General features: G+C 44.7%; 1 protein-coding gene across 1 annotated transcript in view; it reads left to right on the top strand.

The window, feature by feature from the left end:
* Window positions 1–19,234, top strand: part of CUBN (cubilin) — a 1,583,269-nt gene that overhangs the window by 1,310,822 nt on the left and 253,213 nt on the right. The window contains exon 58 of the mRNA XM_078663578.1: window positions 4,986–5,115. Coding sequence (XP_078519704.1) covers window positions 4,986–5,115 — 130 coding nt within the window. The remainder of the gene's footprint in view (window positions 1–4,985; window positions 5,116–19,234) is intronic.

Genomic DNA, 19,234 nt, shown 5'->3' on the forward strand with positions numbered 1-19,234 from the left:
GGTTGGCCTAGTGCCCGCCACAGGAAATGGCCCAAAACGCAACGTGGACACACCACATTTTCACAGTGAAAACTGACCCTTTTTTTGTAAAGTACCTAGCTGTAGATTGTGAACCCTAGCTCTGCCGGCAGCTAGGAAAACCTAGCAAACCTATATATTTTTGAAAGCTAGACACTAAGGGGAATCCAGGATGGGGTGACTTGTCTGGCTCTCACCAGGTTCTGTTACCCAAAATCCTTTACAAACCTCAAACTTTGTAAAAAAAAAAAAAACATTTTCCTCACATTTCTGTGGTGGAAAGTTCTGGAATCTGCGTGGATCCACAAAATTACATCCATCCCGCATTCCCCAAAGTCTTCCAAGAAAAATGGTACCTCACTCGCGTGAGACCCCGAAGAGCCAAGTTCCCAAAACATATTGAGGAGACAACAAAATTACCTATCACAAAACAACCTGGTTTTGCAAGGGGGGTCACCTGAGTTTTTAGTCCCAGCGGCCATCTTGGGAAACCTACCAAACCCACACATTTCTAAAAAATTAGACACCCGGGGGAGTCCAGCGAGGTATGGCTTGCATGGATCCCTCAACATTTTCCTACCCAGAATCCCTGCAAACCTCAAATTTAGCTGATAAAAACACATTTTCCACATATTTTGTGTAAAATCACGATGCTGGCACAAATGCCCTTCCCCACAGCTTACCCCTCATTCTCCCGAGTAAAATTAAATGAAAACCCTAACCATACTTTGGGAGGTTGGGGAAGCTTGTCCTCACCTTCCAAAACAAACAAAAAAATGAGAAATCACTGCTGTTTACATTACAGCAGACGGATTTTTTGAAAGTGTGCTCCTAATGGAACCAATCCGTCATGAGCATGGAAGGGATTAATATCATTCATTTGTCTTCTTACATTTTCAAGAATTAATACATTAAAGGTACCGTATTTAAGGAAAGCTGAAGGTCCATCTTTTTCAGTATATTTCATCCAATTTTCTAGCCCAGTACATGTATGATATTCCTTCTCTAAAGAAATGTACAATGCAGGTGTGCCTTCAGGTGCTACTGGTACTCCTCCTCTCGCGGGTACAGGCACATCCCCATGTATCAATGTTTTTAAACCCTTTTGGATGTTCATGTTTTCAATCGTTATTTTAATGATCTTTACAATTTTCCGCTTGTTTCGAGAGTAATTCACTTCCTTATTATCATTCTAGCTTCAAATCACTGAGCAGCCTTCTCTGACATCCTCAACCAATTCAAGCATGGCTCTAACCCAACTGTCCTATCTCAGCACTGCACTTTATGACGTCAGACCAACTCCCAATGATTTTAGCTTTCACACTCTCATCTCTCTTCTCTGATTGTACTGCTGATGATGTCCCACACACAGCACCTCAGAACATGCCACCCTTAGGTCTAGGCCACTTATATCGCAGTTTTGTCAAACAGTAAACCATCTGACACGCTATCAGAAAAACTGTTGTAATGTAAACATGTTGTGCCTTATAAATTATTTTAATAGGTCAAAAGTTTATCTAATTTCTGAATAACCTCAGCTACCATTCCAAATCTCTTTAAGTCCTCGAATGGATCTTGTTCTGTGCTGACAGGGACCAGAATACTGAGGGGATAAACAATTATCGTATGGAGACCTTGAATAGGATCATTGTTAGTATGCAATAGGTTAAGGTAACCTCCCAGGAAATGTCTACTTCCTAATTGATCATGAGTCAGAAACAGAATCTCCAGAATATTTTTTATCTCTAATTATATTTTATCAGGATTCAAATGATTAGCATAAAAATCTGATGTTAAGATTTGAACAGATTTAAAAAGCATCAAAAAGTGTGTGAAAACGAATTTTGAAAAGAGCTATCTCATTTTGAAAAGAGCTATCTCAGCTGAGGTAGATTTTATCCTAAGAGAAGAAATGTTCTTAGGAAATCAGTTATCTCTCATAAAAATCCTATTAATGAAAGTTCAGTACATTTCCGAATAACCAGTTCCAGTTCATAGACAGGATTGTCTACCCCTGCCTGTGCGGCAGTGCCAATGCCACAGCTGTTTGTCGGAAACCTTCCAGCTGGAAAGATTTCCACTATGCAATCATACCAGCTGGCAGCAAACACAGTACATCGCCACAGTTTACATTGTTTCTGGAAGTCCAAATCATCAGTCTCTGTACCGCAAGATGGGCAGAGGGAAGATCATCAATATAGGTTTAGGCAATATAGGTTTATATGGTTTAGGTAATTATACTCCATCGATTTCTGGTTTGCACCCCTTGACATCACCAACTTTGTCGGACGACTCTGTCCCATTTGTCAATTTCAGATGGATGAGATAATGTAGTAGGTAAAAGTATACAAATCCAGAAGGATTAAGTAATCCATTACATTGCGTTTTCCTTCGAACCATTGTATTTTAGTTATTTGACTGGTTCTGACATTTAGAAAATAGTGAGTTCATGTTCTCATCCTTTGTCAGTTCTTGCCCAAGCATGTGCTCTATGAAGTAATGATTTTGTTGCAAATCTAGTCAAGTAAGGTACAAACGTGAAATGAATTATTGTGTTAGAACACAAGTAAAATATTTATTAAAGGTTCCCATAGGCTTCACACTATTCCGTTCTTAAGTTCATGCTAGGAAAGAAAAGCAAGTTTTGAGGCCCTCATGAAACACAGCTTGCACACAATGATTTTCTGTTAAAATATGAATCTCATATTATTGAATACAATGCATTAGATATCCAATTAGGCAGATTAATGATGTGCATCTACAGCATGTAAGTATAAAGTACCCCTTAAAAAACACTTTTACGTCTTCATTATTATTTTGCATATTATTTGCAAGTCTTTTCTCTGATTATAGGTTAATATATCATTTAGGATTTGAAAGCACATTTAAAATAACCCTTTTCTTAGCACAAATTAGTATAGCATTGGTTTTCTCATCAATGTCAGTGCTCATATTACACATTCTAATGTTAATTATCATTTTCTTTACACATAAAACAACTTTATTCATGTACGTAAAAAGATTTCTATGTTATCATTTGTCTGTTATGTTTATTTATGCATAACATAAACATATACCAATATATTTATTAAACTTCTCATTAGTGTATCTGTGTTTAAATGTCACCACAAACCTACATCTAACATTCTGCATGCAGTATCTAAATAAAACTTTATTTGTGCATTTTCTTACACACGGTAACTGAACACACATTTGTCATGTTCATAAATTAATGTCATAAATCATTTTTCCAGGGCTAATTCATGGAGATTAGACAAAAGATAACATCCATGCACTATCATCTGCATTAAAGAAAGAAAAGGAGTATCTCAGTTATTTAAGAAGGAATTCATTCAAATCAAATGCCATAAATAATCGGAGTACCTAACATCTGTCACCATGATCCAAGTCACATATGGAATATTAACATGAAATTTACATAGGATATGCTGCAGGAATTTCAGGAAAACACATTGTGAGCCAGATAACACACAATAGTATCTGATTAAACAAATAGATCTAGTTGTGTGTAAACTTGGTGGGCCTAGTGTTTAAGAACGCGTTTTGATGAACCCACAATGACTGTAACCATTCACAGCAAGATATGCTGATTGTGATAAAAATACACAATAACATAAATGAAAGCAATTAATTTATCTAATACGTGGCCATGTTAAGTGAAAGGTGATCCTAAGGTTCGTGAAAAGCTGCAAAGACAATGCGGATATCCATGCAGTGCTACACAGAGTACATGGTCTCCACATTATGTTGCCAGGGAGGTGCTCTTTTGTGGGCTGGACAGGCTGATTAACCCTGTGAATTTGTGTTACACACCACAGAGCATGATTCCTATTCCTACATCTTGAGTTGAGATCTCTTCCAACTCCCAGAGAACAAGATGCATTCTAATGCATTCTCGGATGCTCTGCTGGAGGCACAAAGCAGGTTAAGTGAGTTTATATGAATGCAGTACACCGCCTCAGTTATTCCTCATCCGGGCTATTGGGTCCACTTCTTAAGGCTTTCTGGTTAAAAGAATAAAGACACATTCAATGCAGCCCTGGAATACACTGTTATAATCAAGTGCTTTTGAAAGAAGAGGTTACCATCAACAATTGAAAGTTGAATGGCAAGTGAATTCTGGCTGAAATAAAACTTTTGAAAGGGAATGACCACAATACAAGAAAATTGTTTTTGAACAGAAGATGACACATAGATCTCTGAGTGGAAGGAAGGGCCTGGGATAAGGAAGACTTGGTTGTAATATTTGAATATTATCTTTTCTGTAGAGGACAGCAGATGCATTAAGCAAACACACAATAAAACACGTGTAGATGGAGATTGGAAGCAAAGATGCAGTCAGAGTACAAAGGTGAATCTAAACTTGATGTCTGTTTTATATGAATAGACAGGGAAAGCAACAGTGTGGGCCTGATTCTCAAAGTTAAACGTTCACTTTTGTGTAGGTTTGCGTTTAGTTTGGAATTCACAAACTCTAATTTAATAGTAAGTTCACGACTGCGGAGTGTCCGCAGTCAGTACAGAGGCTCTGCAGTCGGTACAGGGAATTCTGCACGTAAAAAGATAGGCATGTCATAGATTTTTATGTGTGAAGTTCTCCACAGCTACTGCGGAGTATCTGAAATCATAAACTTACTATTAAATCGGAGTTTATGAATTTCAAAACAAGCATAAACTTCCACAGAAGTGCACGTTTACCTTTGTGAATCAGGCCTTATGTGTTTACCATCCAAATGTAAGTGTTAATGTTTCAGAAAATGGGTTTGGTCATACACAAAACTAGAAGCAACAAGGTTAATAATTAAAAAGTAACTTCAGATTTAATAGGTTTTCCATGTATAGTTTGTCTTTTTCCACCTAATCATTTGTTATGAACAATTTAATTAATTGTTTTTGATAGTTTATCAGTTTAATAACTTCTTCACCCTCTCTCTGTTTTATTGCAGCGTGTGGAGGCTCGTTTAATGGCTCATCTGGTACAATAAGCAGTCCTACCTACTCCTTCACAGATTATCATAACAACATAAACTGCACCTACAGTATCACAGTGGAAAATGACAAAATAGTGGAACTCAAGTATGTTATTCAAGTGTATACTCTTCAAAACACCGTTGTTATACTAAGGGCATATTACTGAAAGGGATTTGATCCCAGGATATGTGTGGTAGGATAAAGTGTGGAGAAAACTCTAGGCTCCTGAAGAATTAAACTTATAGCTGAGAAGCAGAGGATGTACGAGAGCTGGAAATAAAGCTGTGCAAGAGAGTATCGCACAAGGCAATTAAAAAATATAAAAAGTAAATTTTAAAAAACTTAAAAAGCGAAGCAAATCAATTGGAAATGTAAAAGCATTAGGCATTAGACAATTGCCAGATAAACTCAATTTTCAACACATTATGGTCCATAACGATGAATAGTTTACACCTATTTGTGAATCAGACCCTTTTTACCATTAACTTGAGTTTTGTGGTTTTGCAGTTAACTTTTTTATTTTCTAACACTACATAGAACTTTTATTTAGCATTGGAGACTCACAACAGTTTTATCATGTATAACAGTATATTGTGTGCAACGTATTACCCTTTTCCCACGTGTAGCAAAAAAGGAGCAACCTCTTGAAGATACAGCACAAGATCAACATGGAACATGCAAAGGGGCAGGGGAGCCTTGTCACAGCTTTGCTTTCAGTTAGGTTTTAGCAGAATATCTGCAGCGTTCTCTCTCTTCACATCCAGCTGGGCCTGTGGTCTGTGAGTAGTATTATTCACATCCAATTCTAACCCTCTGGCTTTATCTCAGGACTTTTGTAAGTCAGAATCAACTAGGTCAGATGCATCCAGAAATCCACAAAATAGTTAAAGAACTGAACATTTGAGCTAAATGTGCAAACTCGTTGTAATAGGTTTAGTTCCAGTTTAGATCAAACTTTTTCCCAGAGAATTAACTCCTTCTTTAGTCGGTTTCTAATGTAAAGGCAACAGAAGCAAACACCTTCATCGATCAGAGAAATACGTTTATGTGAGGTAGCATCTTGTCTAAAGCCATTCCCAAATATCAGTGTATTTACCAGTCCTTCCCATGAAGCCAAAATATACCATTTACACAGGTCCTCTTGAAACAAGGGAATGGACAATGCTTTCCACTGCCACTGTGTGTGGGCCTGTGTGCGTATATATACAGAAACACGTCAGGAAAAAAACAGCTAGTGACCTGATTTGAATAAAAGGATTGCTATGGCATTATCATGAGTGCAGGCTATTTTCTTCTTCTGGAGGGAAGCTTGCTTCTTGTTTTAGCGGCGTGTTCCTGTCGCAAGTCTGCACCACCGGTAAGAGCTCCATTACTGCCTTTGAGTACCATCGTTGGAGGAATGCTGTGAAGCAATATAATTTGTGAAAAAAGGGGGAGTGTGGTCCTGGGATGCAGGGGAAGCTGGACCAATTAAATGTGAACAATACAAAATTTGCTAGCCCCCACGGTAATAATTAGATAAGAATTTTTTAGAAACGCACAAACAAAGAGTTTCTTCTGCTCGTGCAGGTATTTTATTTAAACCTGTTTCAATTTTTGATCAAATTTGTTTTTTAAATGATATGATCAGAAATAAATTCCTGTTCCCTTTGTTTAGATGCATCTAAACAAAGGGAACAGGAATTTATTTCTGATCATATCATTTATTGTTTTCGATCTCCCCCTTGTTATGATTGGGTTGCTTTTTCTTGTTTTTCATTCTTTGGTAATCATAAAACGAGGAATATATCACAAAGAATTAATATTTGTGAAGACGTACCTTGTGTAAAAGAAGATTACACAATAAGTGTTTATAAATGTATATATGTTTGTTGGTTAATTGTTGTAAATATGTATTATATGTAGGTAATAAGTACCTTTCTCTTCCATGAAAAAAACAAATTTGATCAAAAATTGAAACAGGTTTAAATAAAATACCTGCACGAGCAGAAGAAACTCTTTGTTTGTGCGTTTCTAAAAAATTCTTATCTAATTATTACCGTGGGGGCTAGCAAATTTTGTATTGTTCACGTGAAGCAATATAAGGCAGAGGAGCAGCCGTGGATAATCGATGCATGGATCTGTTTAGCCTGCATGTACAGAGCTTTTAAACAGAATGATATTCTGGCTGCTATTTTTTTAAAGTACCTCATGTTGCTGTTTACAACAAATGATTTGATGGCCAATTGGGGCTCTATAAACTGTTTGACACGACAAGTACCATCAAACTTGTTGACGCACGAGGGTAGCCACAAGGGGGAGAACACTTTAAAATGTGAAATGGAACTTGGTGTCATTTGAGCAAGTCTGCCACCACCTGTGAGCAAGGTCTGAAGAGACCGAAACGGGAAAACATCAGCTGGTGGCCTGATTTGAATATAAGGGTTGCTATGGCCATATCGTGAGTGCGGGCTCTTTTCTTCTTCTGGAGGGAAACTTGCTATTTATCTATTTATATATCTATATATCTATATCTATCTATCTATATATATCTATCTATATATCTATATATCTATCTATATATATATATATATATAGATAGATATATAGATATATAGATAGATATATATATATATATATATATATATATATATATATGTAGATATATAGATATATATAGATACATATCTATATATATATATATATATATATATATATATATATATATATATGTATATTAAGATACATATCTATAAATATTATATAGATAGGTAGTTAGATAGATAGATAGATAGAAATATTATTTGGAAAAACTAAGGTTGCAGGGAGGGATGTTATAGTTCAATCAATCAGTATTTGTTAAGAGTGGCTATTCACCCGTGAAGGTCTTAAGGCGTTGGGGGTGGGGGAGAGGCTGCAGGTCCGACTAGGCTCTGATAGTCAGTCTAAGAGCCAGGTCTTGAGATCCTTCCAGAATGTGGTCAGTGACGGGGATAGCCTGAGGTGGAGAGGCAGGGTATTCCAGGTTTTGGAGACAAAGTAGGAAAATGATCTTCCTCCAGTCCTGGCTTGTGGATTTGAGGGATGGTGGAAAGGGCCAGTTGGGGCGGAGTACAGGTGTCTGGTGGTTTTTTTTGAATGAGAGGCAGTGGTTCAGGTATACTGGTCCGTCTTTGTAGTTGTGTGTGAGGAGCTTGAATGTGACTCTTTTGTTGACTGGGTGCCAGTGGAGTTCTCGTAGGTGCTCAGAGATCTGGCTGCAGTGGTGGGTGTTGAGGACCAGTCTGGCTGTGGTGTTTTGAATGTTGCAGGTGGAGAAGTGTGGCTCAGGGGTTAGAGGCGGCAGACCCGGAATCTGAGATCGGTCCTGGACCAGGGTTCAATTCCCCGCCCCGGCGGGTCTTGGGCTAAAAATTCCACGGACTCGATAATTCTCGCCCCGGTGCCTCCTCGACTCACGGGTTCACACTCTGCGACTCTGGGCAACAGCTTGCTTAATCTCCACAACGGCCCCTCGCGGCGGGATGCCTGACTTTCACCTTGTGGATACCCTGCTATCTCACAGGGGAATATCAGGAAGGGTTCCCTAAGCAAGCGCCGGGAAACCCACTGCGGGTTGCTGTGCGCTATATAAGCTCAACTACATTTACATTTACAATGTTCTGTAGTTTCCTGAGGAGTTTCTGGGTGATGCCTGCACAGAGTGTGTTGTCGTAGTTGAGTCTGCTGCTGATGAGTTTGTGGGCGACCATCTTCCTGGCGTCAGGGGGGATCCACATGAAGGTCTTTTGAAGCAGGGGAAGAGTGTGGAAGCATGATGAGGAGCTGGCGTTGATCTGGCGTTTCATAGTGAGCGAGGAGTACAGTATGATACAGAGGTTTCTACGTGGTCCGTGGGTTGGGCGGGTCCTAATGCAGCAGGCCACCAGGGGTCGTCCTAAGAGGAGGTGTTTAGCCCAATGATGAGGACTTCGGTCTTGTCCGAGTTGAGCTTGAGGCAGTTGTCTCTCATCCAGGTGGCAACGGCCATTCATCCCATTGTGGAAGATGTTTCTGGTGATTGTGGCCTTGTAGGTGAGGGAGAGGATCAGCTGGGTGTCTGCGATTATCTAGAGTCCGTGGTTCCTGACTATGGCTGCGAGTGCGCCATGCAGCTGTTGAAGAGGGTGTGCTCAAGGAAGAACCCTGGGAGACTCCGCAGCCAATCTCCATGTGTTCTACCGGTGAGGAAAGAACAGATCCAGTCCAGGGCTTTGTCACAAATGCCGAAGTTATGGAGTCTTGTGCTTAGGGTGAGGCGGGAAACAGAGTCCAAGGCGACCGAGAGGGCCAGGAGGATGAAGGCTGATGTTTTTCCCGAATCGAGGAGGGAGCAGATATTATCAGTGGCAGCAAGGAGGGCAGACTCGGTGCTTTGGTTGCTTCAGAAGCTGGATTGAGAGGTGTCCAGGACGTGGTTGGCTTCCATTAACTTGGAGAGTGGGTATTGATGGCCTTCTATAATTAGGAAATATGATTTAAAAACCTTAGAAATTCACTGAAAAAACAAGGGTACAGGGACTTTAAAGTTAGGCTCAGGTTTCGCTCATACAAAACTATAGAAGTTAAGCAGTTATAGTTACCTGAGCTAACTATTTCCTATGCCCCTGCAATGCACTGCCTGTGACCTCAAATTTTATATCACTCATGACACGTTTTTTATTTTTCCAAAGCCAATCACAGATCACTTATTTTCTGCTAAAAATCACTACCTAATTTTAGCTACCCGCATATTTACACCATGCAAAGAAATATGTCTTTTTGATTAGATTCTGCACTCTATTTCAACTGCCTTTCATTTTGATAATGGTCTCTTTCAGGAACAGCCTTCTCCTGTGTGCTACTCCTCCTTGCCTTTAAAAAGACTAGAGTGTATTTTGTAGCTCATATCTTTGTGTTGTGGGCCAGAGAGTGTGACAGAAAGAGTACAGGGACTTCGGTTTGCCTAGTGTGGACATTACTTGGGATGGCCAGAGAAGAATCAAGTGGTTGAAAGCATTGCGGATTCCCAACACCCAGACCTCATGATTGTGTTTTGTGGTAGCAATGATCTAGGCAAATGTCCTGGGGTATGACTGGAAATCCTGAGGAAGGATACCTTTGGTCAATTAAGGGCAACATTCCCTCACACGGACTTGGTGTTTTCCAACATCTGCCAAAGGCATAAAGGGAAGTGGGCAAAAAAATTCTGTCCACAGATAGACAAAGCCAGGAAACATGTCAATAAAACTGTTTCTGCATTCCTCAGAGACCAGAACATGGCACAAGAATGTATGCTTTGACATGGGCAGTATCAAGAAGTGATGGAGCTCATTTCACAGAGAAAGGCAACAGGACGTTCATTAACAACTTGAAAGACTGCATCATGTTTTAGGTGTAGTTATCATCTATACACAATAAACACAAAGGCTCTTCTAAGAGCCACCCCATTTTGCAACACTTGTTCATTGAATTTATTTTTCAACTTTACAAATCCATCGCAAATCCACAAAGCAAAAAGACACATTGAATATATTAACATATTTAGGATATACGACTTACTTATTGTCTCAGCCAATAGCTGTGTTAGTATAAGTGTCTAAGTGCGTCTGTTAGTAGATGTGTACGTTTTGGAGTGAGTCTGTGAGTGGCTACATAAGTGTCTGAATGGGTCTTTGAGTGGGTGTATGAATGTCTAGGTGGGTTTGTGACTGGGTTTCTGAATATCTGAGTGGGTCTGTAAGTCACTATAAGAGTGTCTGAGTGGGTCTGCGAGTGAGTGAGTGTGAGAGTAGCTGAAAGAATCAGTGAGTGGGTGAATAAGAGTTGGATTGGGTCTGCTAGTGTGAGAGGGTCTATGTGAGTCTACCAGTTGGTGTGAGAGTTTTAATGGGTTGGTGAGTGGGAGTGAAAATATCTGAGTGGGTCTGTGATTGGGTAATAGTGTCTGAGTGGGTCTGTGAATGGGTGGGTGAGTGGCTGTGTAGGTCCGTGACTAGGTGTGTGAATATCTTCTGAGTGGGTTGGTTAGTTGGTGTGAGAGTGTCAGAGTGGGTCTATGAGTGAGTATGAGAGTGTCTGATTGGGTCTGTCAGTGGGTGTAAGAGTGTCTGTGTGGGTCTGTGAATGGGTGTATGAGTGTCAGCGTGGATCTGTTAGTGGATGTAAGAGTGTCTGTGTGGGTCTGCAAGTGGATGTGCCAGTGTCTGAGTGGGTGTGTGAACGAATCTGTGAGTTTCTGAGTGGATCAGTAACTGGATGTGAGTGTGTCTGTGAGTGGGTGTAAGTGTGTCTGAGTGGGTCAGTAAGTGAATTCTGAGAGTGTCTGATTGGGTCTGTGAGTGGGTGCAAGAGTGTCTGAGTAGGTGTGTGAGTGGGTGTGACAGTGCCTGAGTGGGTTAGTAAGTGGGTGTAAGAAGGTTGCATGATAGAAGCACAAATGATTTTTCCACGCATGCCTCTACAATGCAGCCCAAGCACAAATGCATCTTAACCATGCATTCCTTTACCACAAAATCTCATGGTATAGGCATGAATGGTAAAGGATTTTTTGGGCTAAAGTCACCACTACAGTGCGTGCCCCAGACTACCCCCACCACTGCCCCGTGCTGTCCCATAAAATTCCCAAACCCCTTCTACTGCCCTAAAACAAACCCCGACCCTAACACTAAAAACGATCCCAACTACCCATTCCCCTCCCACTGCCTGAAGGCCTAAAACTCCATACTACCCTGACCGCCTGCCCCTGCCATTCCTTAAACTACCCTAACCCCTTCTACTGTCCTAAAACCTACCCGGCCCCCACCCTAAAATAAAAACCAACTACCCGTTCGCCTCCTACTGCCCTAAAGCCTAAATTCCTGCATCCTAACTTAAACTACCCAACCCCCTACCACCTGCCCCTTAAACTACCCCAGCTCCTTCCACTACCCTAACACCTACCCTGATGCCCAGCCCTAATGACCCCATGTACCCATTCCCCTCCCACTGCCCTAAGGCCTACAACCCTGCACCCTAACCTACACTACCCTGCCCCCCTTGTGCTGTCCCTTAAACTACTCTAACCTCTTCCACTGTCCTTAAACCTACCCAGACCTCCTCCTAATCCTAAAAATGACCCCAATGACCCATTCCCCTCCCACTGTCCTAAGGCCTAAAACCCTACACTACCCCGTTCCCTGCACCGTCCCTTAAACTACCACAACCCCTTCCACTGCCCTGAAATCTACCCTGACCCCAGCCCAAAAAACGACCCTGAGAACCCATTCCCTTCACACTGCCCTAAAACTTAAAACGCTGCCCCTTTACTTACACTACCCTACCCTGCACCATCCCTTAAACTACCCCAACCCCTTCCACTGCCCTGAAATCTACCCTGACTACTGCAGTCCTAAAAACGACCCCAACTACCCATTTCCTCCCACTGCCCATTTCACTTCCACTACCCTAAAGTCTAAAACCCTGCCCCTTTACTTACATTACCTCGACCACCCCACCCCTGCACTGTCCCTTGAACTACCCCGACACCCCAGCCCCACTCACCTCACCACTTCCTGCTACGGTCTTCACTGTCTTCTTTCTAGCAAGCGGCTAGACCACGCACTGCCTGAACCATGCATATGCAAGGTTCAGTCATATGCATGGTTAAGGCAAGGGTGGTTGTGCTTGCATAGTTGGAACACTCAAGACCACTTTGTTCTGAGTGCTCCGCATGTGAGAATGTCTGAGTGAGTATCTGAGTGGGTGTAACAATGTGTGAGTGAGTTTGTGTGTGGGTATGAGAGTCTCCCAGTGGATCTCTAAGTGGCTGTGAGAGGGTCTAAGTGAGTCTACCAGTGGATGTGTAAGTATCTGAGTGGGTCTGTGAGTGGGTGTGGCCGTGTCTATGTGGGCCTGTGAGTGGTTGCAGGAGTGTCAGAGTAGGTCAATGAGTGGGTATGTTGTGAGTGTCTGAGTGGGTCAATGAGTTGGTATGAGAGTGCCTGACTGGGTCTGTGAGTGAGTGTAAGAGTGTCTGAGTGGGTGTTTGAGTGTCTGAGTGGGTATGTGATTTGGTGTATATGTGTGTGGGTGGGTACAAGACAGTCTTAATAAATCTACCAGTGCATGTGACAGTACCGTGAGTGGGTATGACACTGTCTGATTGGGTCTGTTAATTGAGTATAAGAGTGTCTGAGTGCATCTGTGAGTGAGTGTATGAGTGGGTCTGTCAGTGGATTTGTGAGTGTCTGAGCAGGTTGGTAACTGGGTGTGAGAGTGTGAGTGGGTGTTACAGTGTCTGGTCGGGTCGGTGAATAGGTGTATAATTGTCTGAGTGGGTTGGTGACTGGGTGTGAGTGTGTCTGAGTGGGCCTGTGATGGAGTAAGAGTGTCTGAGTGAGTCTGTAAGGTGGATGTGGCTGTGTCTAAGTTGGTGTGTGAGTGCATATGTCACTGGGTCTCTGAGTGGGTGTTTAAGTGTGTGAGTGGGTTAATAAGTGGGTGTGAAAAAGTCTGAGTAGGTGTGTAAGTGTGTGAGTGGGTCTCTGCGTGGATTGGTGACGGTGTGAGAGTATCTGAATGGGTCTGTGAGTGGGTGTGACTGTGTCTGAGTGGGAGGTAGACTGTCTCAGTGGGTCTGTGAGTGGGTGTAAGAGTGTCTGAGTAGGTGTCTGAGTGGGTGTTTGTGTGTCTGAGTGGATCTGTAAGGCGGTTGTTGTGTTTGATTTTAGATTCCGAATGATTTTCCCGATTCATGCTTTTATATCAATCAATCAATCAATCAATCATTTGTAAAGCGCGCTACATACCCGTGAGGGTCTCAAGGCGCTGGGTGGGGGGGAGGGGGACTGCTACTGATCAAAAAGCCAGGTCTTGAGAAGTCTTCTGAAGTCCAGCAGGTCCTGGGTCTGTCGTGGGCTTGTAGGGAGAGTGTTCCAGGTCTTGGCGGCGAGGTACGAGAAGGATATGCCGCCGGCGGTGGCTTTCCAGATGCGTGGGACTGTGGCGAGGGCGAGGTTGGCAGAGTGGAGACTGCCGGTGGGGGTGTAGAATATGAGTCGGTCGTTGAGGTATGCTGCTCCGGCGTTCTGTAGGGCTTTGTGTGCGTGGATGAGGAGTTTGAAGGTGATCCTGTTGCAGGCCTCTCAGGTGTGATGTGATGTGGCCGCGTTGAGGGATATCGAGGATCAGTCGTGCCGAGGCGTTCTGGATGCGTTGCAGCCGTCTCAGGAGCTTGGTTGTTGTTCCTGCGTAGAGGGCGTTCCCGTAGTCCAGTCTGCTGGTGACGAGGGCTTGGGTGACTGTTTTTCTCGTGTCAGGGGGATCCATTTGAAGATCCTGCTGAGCATTCGGAGGGTGTTAAAGCAGGAAGTGGAGACGGCGTTGACCTGCTCGATCATAGAGAGGGCGGAGTCGAGGATGACCCCCAGGTTGCGTGCATGGTCGGTGGGTTCTGGGGCTGTTCCTAGCGATGTTGACCACCAGGAGTCATCCCAGGCTGAGGGGGTGGGGCCGAGGATGAGGACATCCATCTTGTTAGAATTCAGCTTCAGCCTGCTGTCCTTCATCCATTCGGCGACAGCCTTCATTCCTCTGTGGAGGTTGACTTTGGCGGTGTGGGGGTCTTCGGTGAGGGTTATGATCAGCTGGGTGTCGTCGGCGTAGGAGATGATGTTGAGGCTATGTTGTCGTGCGATGTGGGCGAGTGGTGCCATGTAGATATTGAACAGCGTCGGGCTGAGGGATGATCCTTGTGGAACGCCGCAGATGACCTTGGTGGTCTTGGAGCAGAAGGGTGGGAGGCGGACGCTCTGGGTTCTGCTGGAGAGGAAGGATGTGGTCCAGGCCAGGGCCTTCTCTTGGATTCCGGCGTCATAGAGGAGTGCTGTTAGAGTGCTGTGGCAGACCGTGTCGAAGGCTGCTGATAGGTCCAGAAGGATGAGGGCGGCTGTTTCTCCTTTGTCCATAAGGATCCTGATGTTGTCGGTGGCGGCGATGAGGGCGGTCTCGGTGCTGTGGTTTCTGCGGAAGCCAGACTGGGATGGGTCCAGGATGTTGTTGTCTTCGAGGTAGCGGGTCAGCTGTCTGTTGACGATCTTCTCCGTGACTTTCGCCGGGAAGGGGAGCAGGGAGATGGGCCGGAAGTTTTTGAGGTCTTTGGGGTCCGCCTTGGGTTTCTTCAGTAGGTCGTTGATCGCGGCGTGCTTCCAGCTCTCTGGGAAGGTTGCTGTCTCAAAGAAGATGTTGATTGTTTTCCGAAATGGGGTACGATGGTTGTTCTGGCTTTGTTGAAAATGTGGTGAGGGCATGGGTCAGATGGAGATCCGGAGTGGATGGAGTTCATGGACTTGATGGTGTCTTCGTCGCTGATGTTGGACCAGGCGGTCAGGCGACTGGTGCGGGTGTTGGTCGCAGGGGTGATGGTCTCGGCGGTGGATGTGAGGGTGGCAGAGTCAAAGCTGTCGTGGATGTCAGTCGTCTTGCGGTGAAAGAAGGTGGCCAGGGAGTCGCACAGGTCTTGTGATGGTGGAATGTCATTGGTGTGGGAGCTGGGGTTGGAGAGTTCTTTCACGATGTTGAAGAGCTCTTTGCTGTTGTGTGCATTGCTGTTGAGGCGGTCCTTGAAGGGGGTCCTCTTCGCAGTCCTGATGAGTTGGTGGTGTCTGCGAGTGGCGTTCTTGTGGGCTGTCTCGTGTGGCTGTCTGGTGTTCGGTCGCAGAGCCAGCTCTTCTCCAGCTTCCGACAGGTGCGCTTGGAGGTCCGGAGGTCTTCGGTGAACCGTGCAGCTTTCTTGTTGGTGTGATTGGTGGTGGAGGTCTTGAGTGGGGTGGGGGTGTCGGTGCAGTCGTTGATTCACTGTTTGAAGTTGTTGGCGACGGTGTCAGGGTCGGTGGGATCGGCGGGTGGTCCCAGCGCAAGGGTGGTGGTCAGTTGGTCCTCGGTGACCTTGCCCCAGCAGCGGCGTGGCATCTGTTGAGTGTGGTGGTGTGTGTTGAGTTTCCTGAAGGTGAAGTGGACGCATCTGTGGTCTGTCCAGTGGTGTTCGCTGGTGTGGTTGAAGGAGACGTGGGGACTTGCGGAGAAGATGGGGTCCAGCGTGTGTCCAGCGGCATGGGTGGGTGTTGTCACAAGTTTTTTGAGTCCGAGGTTGGCGAGGTTGTCGATCAGGGTGGTGGAGTTGGCGTCATTATTGTTCTCGAGGTGGAAGTTCAGGTCCGCGAGGAGGATGTAGCCCGTGGAGGCGAGGGCGTGCGTGCTGATGAGGTCAGCGATGGAGTCGCTGAACTGTGGTCGGGGTCCGGGTGGTCTGTTGACGAGTGTTCCTCTGAGGGTGGTGTTGGGGTCGGTCTGGATCTGGAAGTGCATGTGCTCGGCGGTGGTGAGGGTGTCTGTGTTGGTTGTGACTCTGAGAGTGTCCTTGTGGATGATGGCGATTCCTCCTCCCACTCCGTTGGTGCGATCTCTGCGGGATATCTTATAGCCTTCTGGGATGGCTATGGCGATGTCTGGTGCCGAGGTGGTGTTCAGCCAGATCATTCAGAAGTGCATGTGCTCGGTGGTGGTGAGGGTGTCGTTGGTGTTGGTTGTGACTCTGAGAGTGTCCTTGTGGATGATGGTGATTCCTCCTCCCACTCCGTTGGTGCGATCTCTGCGGGATATCTTATAGCCTTCTGGGATGGCTATGGCAATGTCTGGTGCCGAGGTGGTGTTCAGCCAGGTCTCCGTCAGGAAGGCGACGTCGGGGTGGTTGAGTCTAGGAGGTCCCAGAGTTCGATGGCATGCTTGCAGGCGGAGCGGGTGTTGAGGAGGATGCATCGGAGGTAGTTGGATTCTTTGGCTGATGGTTTGGTGGGCCGGGTGCTGGTGAAGCTGCAGTTCCGGCAGGTGAAGGGCCCTTGGGTGCGTTTCGGGGTGGCCCGGTAGCAGGTGTGATCTCGTCCGGACAGGCTTGCCTGTGGCGCGCCAGCGACGCGTCCGCTGCACGCGTCTGCTGCGCGGCCCCCATATGAGGGGCTGTGGGAGGGAGGAGCAGCTGGGAGGCGGGAGTGGGGCGGCCAATGGGATAACAGGGGGCGGGGCCACTGGGGATGCAGCGGCGGGAAGCGGGTGACACAGAAGGCAGAGGGGGCAGGGGGAGAGGGCACAAAGGGCACAAGGGAAATCGGCAATAACAACAGTGCAACACGTGGACAAGTAAACAAGTGGCAACAGGAACAAAAAGGCGGAGGGAGCACAGGAAATAAAACAGGCACAGGCATTGCAAGGCCGACCTCGGTGGGAGAAGCGGTCAGGTCACGGCGGGTAGCAGCGGCGGGGTAGCATCACAGGAGGACCGTTTGGCGGTTGGTGGGGGCGGCCTACCTGGTGACAGGGTCAAGGGTCGCATTGCAATTCATGTTGCCCTTTATATGGGCATAGAAATCCAGTCCTTATTTAGGCTTAGCCCATGCTGCCCAAATACAGGCATGGCTACTTCTATCCGTTCATCTATGTCACAACGATTTCTTGGAAAACCAGACTCTTAAGCCGTTAGGGACTTCCCCTTGCTTGAATATTGATTTCTCCATGACGTTCATATGCCCGACTTTACGTCAAAGCTGGCATTCCTAAACACCTTCAAGGTATAAATATACCTTCATTTGCTATGGAGAAGCATGGTGTGGTTCGGTGTAGTTCGACTACCTACTTGCCCGACGCAGCTTCCTACAGCAAGTGCCGAAGGAAGCCAACTCTCCAGCTGACACACTAATCAGAAGCTGTCATCCTCCTGCTGAGAAATCCAGCTCTAGTGTTTCTGACTCCCCTTGCGTGGTGTTGGGATATCGAGTCCGTGAAAGAGATACCAACCTCTCTCATTCTAAGGTATGGAGCTGATTAGAACCTAGAGAAATCTTTGGCAATTCTTGGCAAAAATTAAACCTATGCTAAAGACAAACACTTACTACCTCCCTCGTACTAGACGAAGGTTAGCTACATTGGGGTAGGCATATTTTAGTAGCACCAGTTGAATATTTTAGCCTGTGTTATTTATGTATATATTTTTATGTCATAGCACCAGACAATGCTGTTACAGTATTATTTTATATTACTGTTTATGCTGTACGCATCATACTTTGCATTCTGTCTATCGATTGTATCAATTCACCTTTCTTGCATGAGAAAGAAGGCTGTTCAATAAACCCCTTTTATTGAAACACTCGTCTCTCTATTTTTATGCAACTCTGTAGAAACGAAGCATGCACGATTGACTGAGTAAAATAGCTATCTTTGGTTTCCACGACTCTGAAGATACATTTTTATTCTTGGGGAAACAAAGTTGTCATGTTTATGCGGTTGTCAGAAACGAATCCCTTCTTGTGTATTCAAGAAAGTGTCTAGTGACCTCTGAGCTAGCTGGCACTCACAATTAAGTTTAGTATACTCGATAGAGACATACTGACCTCAGTCCTATGTCAAATCTATGATGTATATTATTCCAATGCGCAGAGCCTATTTGGAATATAGGAACTACACTACATGGCACCCAACGGTTTGGTAAGGCACTAATTTAACGCTAGATACTGGAGTAACTCGGTCGTGCTTTTCTCAGAGACCCCTTTTCCGTTAAACTCGAATAGACGTCTGGAGTGGGTAAGGGATAATATCAGCCATAGCTGAGTAGGATGAAAAATCCTATGTATTAGCTTTTTGGTTTGTTCAACGTTGAAGGATACAGTGTTCCAAAATATTGTGTACCTTATCTTTGTTTCATTGAAACTTGCTCTGCAATTTTCATTAAACAATGTTGAATAACAGCAACAACACCGAGGCCGGGTGAGCTGCGGCTGAACAAGCCGATGCAGCTTTTAACTTCACAGGTTTCCAAGAAACCGACGAGGATGCTATATGCATTCCTCTAAATTTAAGGAAAGCCATCATTTTAAAACTTATAAAACATTGCCTAACATCAAGAGGTGGTAGGGCCGTTTTTGTGATAGAGGCACATGAATATCACCAGACAGAGGTATTCTATTCATGGATAGTCTTCCCTGAAGCAAATCCAATAACACATGTGTTTCACTTCAACAAAGAAGATGATCCACCAGAGGAATATATTCCGTTCAAGGATATTGAAATTCCACTCACATACCAGGAGCATGAGCTCTGGTTTAAAGGCGCCCTAAAACATTTAAATCACCTTACCAGGCTCAGTCCACTAGGTAGACCAGGAGCAACATGAACGTTTTTGGCCAGCTATACACCACAT

This window comes from Lissotriton helveticus, chromosome 10 (assembly GCF_964261635.1).
Source record: "Lissotriton helveticus chromosome 10, aLisHel1.1, whole genome shotgun sequence".
Lineage (NCBI taxonomy): Eukaryota > Metazoa > Chordata > Amphibia > Caudata > Salamandridae > Lissotriton > Lissotriton helveticus.